Source organism: Hippoglossus hippoglossus, chromosome 17 (genome assembly GCF_009819705.1).
Source record: "Hippoglossus hippoglossus isolate fHipHip1 chromosome 17, fHipHip1.pri, whole genome shotgun sequence".
NCBI lineage: Eukaryota > Metazoa > Chordata > Actinopteri > Pleuronectiformes > Pleuronectidae > Hippoglossus > Hippoglossus hippoglossus.
The window spans coordinates 9,238,880-9,248,497 of NC_047167.1; the positions used below are offsets into that span (position 1 = coordinate 9,238,880).

The 9,618-nt window shown below is 40.0% G+C and overlaps 1 protein-coding gene across 8 annotated transcripts; it reads right to left on the reverse strand.

Annotated features, from left to right (window-relative positions):
* Positions 1 to 68: 68 nt before the first annotated feature.
* On the reverse strand, positions 69 to 9,579 carry LOC117778056 (nucleolin-like). 8 transcript variants are annotated; one of them, XM_034613270.1, is made up of 19 exons: positions 9,426 to 9,579; positions 8,753 to 8,819; positions 8,527 to 8,634; positions 8,294 to 8,443; positions 7,637 to 7,780; positions 7,311 to 7,391; positions 7,092 to 7,215; positions 6,850 to 6,998; positions 6,536 to 6,665; positions 5,637 to 5,797; positions 5,357 to 5,486; positions 5,137 to 5,270; positions 4,494 to 4,620; positions 4,209 to 4,396; positions 2,639 to 2,765; positions 2,343 to 2,542; positions 1,438 to 1,564; positions 1,171 to 1,340; positions 69 to 383 (listed from the first exon to the last, which is right to left on the reverse strand). In XM_034613270.1, exons 1-19 carry the CDS (start codon positions 9,438 to 9,440, stop codon positions 322 to 324), a joined length of 2,394 nt encoding a protein of 797 aa, XP_034469161.1. In that variant the 5' UTR covers positions 9,441 to 9,579; the 3' UTR covers positions 69 to 321. The 8 variants fall into 8 exon arrangements, with proteins under 8 accessions (XP_034469161.1, XP_034469162.1, XP_034469160.1 ...); XM_034613271.1 differs by having other exon boundaries at positions 7,637 to 7,782; positions 8,338 to 8,443; positions 8,527 to 8,637; XM_034613269.1 differs by having other exon boundaries at positions 8,527 to 8,637.
* Between the last annotated feature and the right edge of the window lie 39 nt (positions 9,580 to 9,618).

The following is a 9,618-nucleotide window of genomic DNA, read 5'->3' on the forward strand; positions in this document are numbered from 1 at the left end:
AGTGTCACCAGAGCCCTGCTGTCACCCTCTTTAATCACAATATAGTTTCAATAAAAAAACACAACTGATCACATTTTAAAATCTTTATCTTCACATGATTACAAGCAGATTCAATCTTCAACATTTCACGTGACAAACCTGCATAATGGTAAAACAAGTCAGGCTTCTTACTTATGTCTTCATAGTAGCTATGAATTAATAGAAAATAAAAATGACACGATGCCACATGTACTACAGTCAGGACAAACAATATTGTACACATGTTCACAGCCTCACAAACTTTGTCTGTACATCCACCCAAAGTCAGAGTCTTGTACAAAGTTAGACTTTATTTGTCACTTTTTCCACAGTTCCCTGTGGTGTCCTGGCTCTACGTCTTCTTCCTGCAAAAAAATAAATAGAAAAATGACTTTGGCTCAAAACTCATCTAATTCAAGTCAGTCAGCAGAGACAATCACCATGTTCAGACACCAATGAAAGAAAGCAACAGTCCTGTGCTGGTGATGGAAATCTACCCAGAATCAGATATGCTCTGAGGTTGTACCTGAAATCACCCACTCATTCACCAACACCTACTTTACTCTATCGTGTCTTCTATGTAGAGGACTACATAGGGAGCTCATTCGCAAAAGAAAAAACATTTTCAGACACCACCCGTGCATTTTCTGCCCTTAATACTTTAGTCGCAGTCTTACAACTAACATCGGCCGGTGTAAAATGAAAAAATTATTAAAATAATACATTTTAAATTTGGTAATAAAAACCACACTGAATGACCATATTTAAATGTGGAAATAAACTTGTTTGATGCAGTTCGGGCTGTGATGCTCTGCTCTCATTTACATCTGCACGACAGGTCTGGATGTTCCTGCTGCACTCTCTCCTCTCCACCGCAAGCACAATGCATGATGGTATATATTGCTCTGTTGGGGACCATTGGTTGTACACTACTTTTCACGATGCATTGTGCGAAAAACAATGAATCCACTGTATAGGGTATTAAAAATTTCCCTGAACATTCGGACAGCTCTGCAAAATGGCGAACCCACCAAATAGTGGACTACATAGTGATTAGTGAGTGATTTCAGACACTCACTAAGTCAAAGAAGATACATAATTTGATCCATCAAACGTGAGGAGCTTTCTCAACTAACTTGATAAACCAGTTACCTCCTCTGTTGCCACTTCCATCTCTGCCAGCCATCCCTCCTTTGGCGTCTTGCTCCACCTTTGGTTTTGCGTAAGCCACAGTCACTTTGCTGCCATCTATCTCACAGTCTTCCATGGCTTCTTTGACAGCTTTGCAATTTTCTTCACTCTCAAACTCCACAAAACCAAACCTGAGAAAAATGAAGCAGACATTGTAAAGGAGACTTGAAGAACAGGCGACATCTTTACACTTTCGCCACAGTAAATGATCAACTTGATGCCACCCACCTCTTTGAAGCTCCGGTCTCTTTATCCAGAATGACTCTTGCAGTGACGGCTTCTTTGACGGCACTTTTCAGAGTCTCTGCAGTCGTCTTCTCAGAAAGGTTCTTTATTACCAGCGTTTTTAAATCCACTAAACAGAGAAAAAAAACACAACTGTGCTATCACCAAATTCATAGCTTAGACCTGATATTAAAATGCGTCCTGAGTGATCCAATCACAGGTGGTCAGCACTAAGTACAGGACTGAACGCACCCAGAGAACTGATCACTCAGACCACATTGGGAGCTGGTCTGGAACACATGTGACCAAAACGCCAAAACTTTAGAATCACTTGATTGTTGCAATTATTCATTTGACCTGATCAAGCAGCTTTATCTCCTATATCAGGTACTTTGTCAGTCATGCATCCATTCATAAACTAACAGCACAGCCATCAGGAAGGAAAATTGTCCAAAGGACTCTTCTGCATGCGGACTGGACGAGCTGGGGATCAAACTACTGACTCTACAATTAATGGTCGACCCCCTCTACCTCCCCAGTCACAGCCATTGAATGTGCTTCATAAATATTGTTTTGCCGGCTCATGGACCAAGAGGAGTCATTTTGTATAACTCTGGCATGTTTTCAGATATTTTATTAGTATAAACTCCCCTACTGTACTAAAAGGAAAAATAAAATATAAATTCATTTCAAAAATACCTACAAAGAAAAAATATTTGATCCAGTAAAAGTAACAAGCTTTTTCAACAAAGTCTAGTCTGAAATGACATGGTAGATCTAACAGACTATCTGGCCGGTGAGGGGTTAGCTAAAACTCATTTATTAAAGCTGCATGGATTTGTGCAGCTATAAACCTTCACCATAATTGAATTCATCATTTACTGCCATCTCCTTGATAAACCAGTTACCTGCTGTGCTGCTGCTTCGATCTCTGGCCCGACCTGCAGGCTTACCACCGGGAGGTCCAGCCATCCCTCCTTTGACGCTTTGCTCTCCCTTTGGTTTTGCGTAAGCCACAGTCACTTTGCTGCCATCTATCTCACAGCCTGTCATGGCTTCTTTGGCAGCTTTGCAATTTTCTTCACTCTCAAACTCCACAAAACCAAACCTGAGAAAAATGAAGCAGACATTGTAAAGGAGACTTGAAGAACAGGGGCATCTTTTCACTTTTACCACAGTAAATGATCAACTAGATGCCACCCACCTCTTTGAAGCTCCGGTCTCTTTATTCACAGTGACTCTTGCAGTGAGGGCTCCTTCGACGGCACTTTTCAGAGTCTCAGCAGTCGTCTTCTCAGAAAGGTTCTTTATTATCAGTGTTTTTAAATCCACTAAACAGAGAAAAACACAACTGAGTTTTTACCATTTTCATAACTCATACAAACTCAACGGCCCTGCTCATAGCTGGTGTTAACATGCGTCCTGAGCGATCTAATCACAGGTGGTCAGCACTAAGTACAGGACTGATCACACCCAGAGACCTGATCACTCAGACCACATTGGGAGCTGGTGTGGAACGCATGTGACTACATTGTTTTCACCACCCACCCCCCCCACACACACACACAGCTGACTTACTCTGGCCAATTACAGTTTCACAATGAATCAAACATATTTGTACACTTCTCTTTGTCAATCCATTGATTTGTTTGAGGCCACTGTCACAATATCAAAACTGATCACAATGATTGATACTTTCTTAAATTGCTAAAATCTTTCTTCCCATCAGCACAAGATTCATTCAATGCCTCCTGACTCCTCTGTCTAGCTAGCTAGCTAGCTAGACAGAGGAGCACAAGATTCATTCAATGCCTCCTGACTCCTCTGTCTAGCTAGCTAGCGCACGCACACGCACACACACACACACACACACACACAGGATAAAAACAACATCATTGGTCTTTGTGAACACAATGATATACATGTTTATTTGTATAGAGTAGGGAACTGAGATCTAATCACAAGGGGTCACAGGAGACACATTCAGGACTCATTGTAATGCCAGGTACGCTGTTCACTTGTGACCAGCTCTCTCAGGACAGAGGTTAATACCAGGTCTGAAGAGAACCAAAACTTTAGAATCACTTGATTGTTGCCATTATTAATTATCAAATTGACCTGATCAAGCAGCTTTATCTCCTATATCAGGCACTTTGTCAGTCGTGCATCCATTCATAAACTAACAGCACAGCCGTCAGGGAGGAAAATTGTCCAAAGGACTCTTCTGCATGCGGACTGGACGAGCTGGGGATCAAACTACTGACTCACCAAATAATGGTCGACCCCCTCTACCTCCCCAGTCACAGCCATTGAATGCGCTTCATAAACATTCTTTTGCCTGCTCATGGTCCGAGAGGATTCTTTTTGTATAACTCTGGCATGTTTTCTGAAATTGTATTAATATAAACTCCCCTAATTTACTAAAAGGAAAAAACTGTATAAATAAATTTAAAAAATACCGACAAAGAAAAAATATTTGATCCAGTAAAAGTGACGAACTTTCTCAACTAAGTCTAGTCCGACATGACATGGTAGATCCAATAGATTACCTAGTGGTGTGAGGGGTTAGCTAAACTTTATTTATTCAAGCTGCATTCATAGTATTTTTTGTCACGGCAGCACAACAGACTAAGATTACAAAATACACATATCATCACTTAGTTAAATTGAATTTCATGAAAAATGTCAATGTAACAATATAGATTTGTGCAGCTATAAACCTACACTGAAATTAAATTCATCATTTACTGCCATCTCCTTGATAAACCAGTTACCTCCTCTATCTCTGCCCCGACCTGCAGGCTGACCACCGGGATGTCCCGACAACAATCCTTTGGCGTCTCGCTCCACCTTTGGTTTTGTGTAAGCCACAGTCACTTTGCTGCCATCTATCTCACAGTCTTTCATGGCTTCTTTGGCAGCTTTGCAATTTTCTTCACTCTCAAACGCCACAAAACCAAACCTGAGAAAAATGAAGCAGACATTGTAAAGGAGACTTGAAGAACAGGCGACATCTTTACACTTTCGCCACAGTAAATGATCAACTTGATGCCACCCACCTCTTTGAAGCTCCGGTCTCTTTATCCACAGCGACTTTTGCAGTGAGGGCTCCTTCGAAGGCACTTTTCAGAGTCTCCGCAGTCGTCTTCTCAGAAAGGTTCCCTATTATCAGTGTTTTTAAATCCGCTAAACAGGGAATAAAACACAACTCTGGTTTCAAGATTTTCATAACTTATACAAACTCAACGGCCCTGCTCAGACCTGGTATTAACATGCGTCCTGAGTGATCCAATCACAAGTGGTCAGCACTAAGTACAGGACTGATCACACCCAAATGTGTCCCGAGACCTGATCACTCAGACCATATTGGGAACTGGTCTGGAACGCATGTGACTACATTGTTTTCACAGTGTGTGAAAAAACAAACAGTGTGAACACAAATGATAAACAAATAAACTTGTATATAGAGTAGGGAAGTGAGATCCAATCTCAAGGGGTCACAGGAGACACACTCAGGACTCATTTTAATGCCAGGTACGCTGTTCACTTGTGATCAGCTCTCTCAGGACAGATGTTTATACCAGGTCTGAAGAGAACCAAAATGACTGCAGAAACACTTGATTGTTGCCATTATTAAGTATCAAATTGACCTGATCAAGCAGCTTATGAGACGAGTAACATACATGGATTTATCACGCATACCTTTTGTCTTATCTGAGTCCGCTCTCATTTCAAAGAATTGCACTCTGATTGTCCTCTTGAAGATGTTGACCTTTTGGGTGGATTTTAAGGCCTTTTCAGCTTCTGCCACGGTTGCGAACTCAACAAACGCATATCTGCAGAGAATTACAGATGTTTCTTGAGAATATTCAAACACTTTCTTCTTTGAAAAACAAAGGACAACGTGGGCCGGTGTACTTACCCCTTTGATTTGCCTTGGCTTTGAGGCATTTTGATGTCAATAGCTTTCTGGAATAATTTCTTGAGGGTTTTTTCTTTCAAGTCGTATGACATGTTGCTCACAAATAACGTGTTGTTTGGAGAAGCAACAGCTGCGAGAAATGAGGGATAACCTTTTGTGAAAACTGCTAAAAGAGTCCATATTTAATTAACTGATGTTCAGAACAAAACTAAATGAATTTAATTAGCTTTAGTATTATGTTAACGTTTCACAGTAGATTTGTAAACTGTCTAGAATTTACCTTTTGTGTTGCTTTTGGCGTCAGAAGCTTTGCTGACTTTAGTCACGTTTGTTTCTCCGACAAAGTCCACAATCAAAACTCGATCTTCGATCTTGACTCCTTGCATTTTCTTCTGTACATCCTTGGCAATGGCTGGATTTTTAAACTCCACAAAGGCAATCCTGTTGACAAATAAACAAATTTCATTTAGTAAACATTACCACAAAAGAGTATTAGAGCCATATTGAAGATTTTTTCCCCCCGAGAATGTCGTAATATTACGAGAATTAAGTTGTAATTCAACAGGAAAAAAGTCATAATATTAAGAGAATAAAGAGACATTTTAGGAATAAGCAGCAGGGGAACCTGTGCTCCCTGGAGTTTCACTCATTCTGGTTCCAAAATCCTGAATACCAATCTCACAGTTTCTGGAGAAACTACAAAAACCTCTATGAATAACACGCAGATACAACCAATAACCTCACAATAAACCAAACTTCTTCCAAATCTGTGCGATTCTTTCTTAAGAATACTCTTGTACAATCCTCCTGATACCAATGATACTGTGGTGCTGATGAGCCGAAAGATAATGTATTTTAATATCTGTGAAACTTATTCTTAAGTATAACAATTTAACACTGATGACTGGCTGATCTTCTGATATTTGAACTCTAAAATGACTTGTGGCCTAAAACAATGACCTTATTCTCATGATATTACAACTTTACTCTCGTAAATTTCTGACTTTATTCTCGACATCTCAGATTTTTTTCCCTCAGTGGCCCTAATACTGCAGCATGAATTCTAAATATCAATACGCATTTTTCTTGTGTTCTTAGAAACACCATTGTCCTTGCATTCCTGAATAGAAGGTTATTATGCACATTTTACACAATTGTAGAGGTTTTTAAAACTCTCACCCTTTGCTTGGTCCTTGAGCTCGATCAGGAAACCTGACGTTGATGGCGCGTTGGAAGATTTTCTGAATGTCTGCTTTTGTTGCAGTGAATGACAGGTTCTTCACGAACAAACATCGGGTATCTCTGGCAGCTGTAGACAGAGCAGTCCTCTTACATTAAATGTTTATGTTTTGTATTTTGTATTCCTGGATTCATAAATCACGATTGTTGCCTGTGGTTGTGCTTTGAACAGAGCCATAACCATTGCATCTTTATCTAGTGACAAGTGAAACATGATTTAAATTAATGTGTAAATGAACAATTCAAGGAGTTACCTTTTTTTTCCTCCGGTGTTGGCACTGTGACAGCACTTTTGACCTTTGCTTTGGCAATCCTCACTGGCTTCTCCAGGATCATCTCTCCGTTCAACGTCAAGGCTTTGGTCAGGTCCATCTCGGAGGCCAAATCTACATGTGCATGTTTTCTACAGCAGAGGTGAGTTCATTTAGAATCTGTCAAATTCATCTACAATAGGTTTTCTGCTCAAATAACCTGAGAGTAAAAAACAAATACTCACTTGGACCGGTCTAATCTGATGTCTTGAAACAGAAGACTTTGTGTCATGAAGTAGTTTGCTAATGAATCTTTCACCTCTTCAAATGTTTTGGTGTTGTTCAGGTTGCCAACATAAAGACAAAAACCTACAACAACAAAGAGAGTGAAAATGTGATGACAGAACCTAAGAAACGTAGGGACTTGAATGAATTTAACAATTGGTCTCATTTTGAGTTCATACCGTCATTGATGATCTTTGTTTTCTTTGCTGGAGAAGTCTCAACGTTAGCTTGTGCCTTGCTTTTCCGTTTCCTTGTTTCCACTGTAACATATAGACAACAAGTTAGTTATTTGGTTACAAGATTGTTCACTAAAGCCATTTTAGGCATGAACTCAAGAGGATGTCTGCAAAATAGCATTTGGACTTTGCCTTTCACAAATGACCAACGCAGCGGGAGATTGTCCGCTACTTAGAGCTTATATCACTCAGGACAGATTTTATTCCCAGGTCTGAACTACTTGAAGCAGAGGTTTTATCACTGACTAAGAAATGTTAACTGTCCTTACCTGTTTTCTCTTCAACAACCATCTGTTCATTTCCATTGGTTTCCTGTTGAATAGAGATGCTCTGTCCTTCAGGCTTCTCTGTCCCAGTTTCAGTTACTGTGGTTGTACTTTCATTCTCTCCAGTGGCAGTGTCCATTTGAGATTCTAAAGGGGAAACTTCATTACTGGCACCGCTCAGACCTGCACTCGGGCACATTGTTTATAGGACAATATAAGAACAATGTAAACACGTTGGAACCTCTAATTGTTGTGAATTCAGCCTGCCTTCTCCAGAAAAAACAGTTAACTATTTTGTAGAACTTGCTCAAGCTTCTAGAGAGTTTCATAATTTGAGGTTACCAGCAACTTGAATCAAAAAACATATTTTCACTTGGGAAATAAATGAGTCATTCAGGCTAAAAAGGTTGTGTAGTCATTCAGGCTAAAAGGTTGTGTAGTCATTCAGGCTAAAAGGTTGTGTAGTCATTCAGGCTAAAAGGTTGTGTAATGAGTGGTTACAAATCTTGTGAGGTAATCAGACAATGCCTTGTCCTTTTCGAGTCTAACAAATCACAATGCTGTATTTTTTTTCAAATGAGTTATATTTTTAGTTTCAACATAAAGACCTGTATGCCAAACATTTCAGTGAAAGGTTTCCTAACTTGTAAAAAGCCTTACCACTCCCCTTCATCTCCTGGTCAGTCAGCTGATCACTTGGATTGCTTCTCTTTTCTGAATCATCACCCTCTCCTTCATTCGTCTTCTCCCAGGATACAGCCACAGTGGGTGTGCTTCCCTTTACTTCGATAACGCAGTCCATCTGAGCATCTGAACAGGTACGTACATTCATTCATTACTATCGTTCTTCAGAAATTCAGTCACACACCAAATAAGTGATGTATTTACAGCACCTTGTTCATCTTGGTTCTTCTCCTCCTGTTTCGTCTCTGTGCTCCCTGTGGCAGCACCCTCTTCTGTGACAACAGGTAGTTCACTTGAACAGACAGTCTTAGTCTGTTCTTCTGAAAATTCATACAAATTAAATCATTAATATAATTATTTGCTGACATTTTGAAAGTAAAGTCCAATCAGTCATGGTCACTGTACATTTTCTGTTATTTCAAAGGATTGACTTACCAGTGTTGGGCCCTTCTCCAACTTCATCTGTGACAACTTGACTTTGTCTTGTTTTGCGTCTCGGAGTCTGAAAGACACAAATACATTAATTACATAATGTAGGCGTGATGGTGAGTTCTTAGGAGAAGGGATTCAGCTTAAAATCCATTCCATTAGACAATTACGTTTCTAAATTTTCCATTTACGTTATATAATCACAGAAAGTGGAGATATTCATTGACTTGTCCCAGAAACCAAGGTCATGTCTCCAAAAGACGAGTGTTGTCTCACTAATCCAGAGTGATATATAACAAAACCCGTAGAAATTCCAGAGGCTAAAACCAACTTTGTCCTAGAGGAATCCCAGAGACTCTTAGTGATCCAGATGTGTCAATTCAACCACGTTAAAAGACTTTAACCAGCCGAATTTCACAGTAAAACATAATAACATCATTATAAGTTTTTACCCGCTTAAAACAAACTAGTTAACAATGTCGTACAGTTGCAGTTGAACCAGTTTGTGTTTACAGGCCGAAATCTGGTTTCAGCTAAGACTCTCACCAGCTAACTGCTAGCTAGTCAGTCTGCAGCTAATAGCACCAAACAACCGTTAGCTTCGAGCTAGTTACTTAATGCACGGTGACGCCTGGCTAATATGAAAAATAGTACATGTGCTGAAAAAAGCTTTTCTTACGTCTGTCTTCGCCATGATGTGCGTCGCGTTAACAAACAGTTAAAGTGGTAGCCGGTGTTCACACGTGTGTTCAGCTACAAACACCCACATGTGACTGGTTTGAAACGACGCACTGCGCATGAGTGGGATAGTACGTGTGCCGACAAGGACTGAAGTTGTCAGTGACGTTTGGGCGATTCAACGAAAGGGAAAT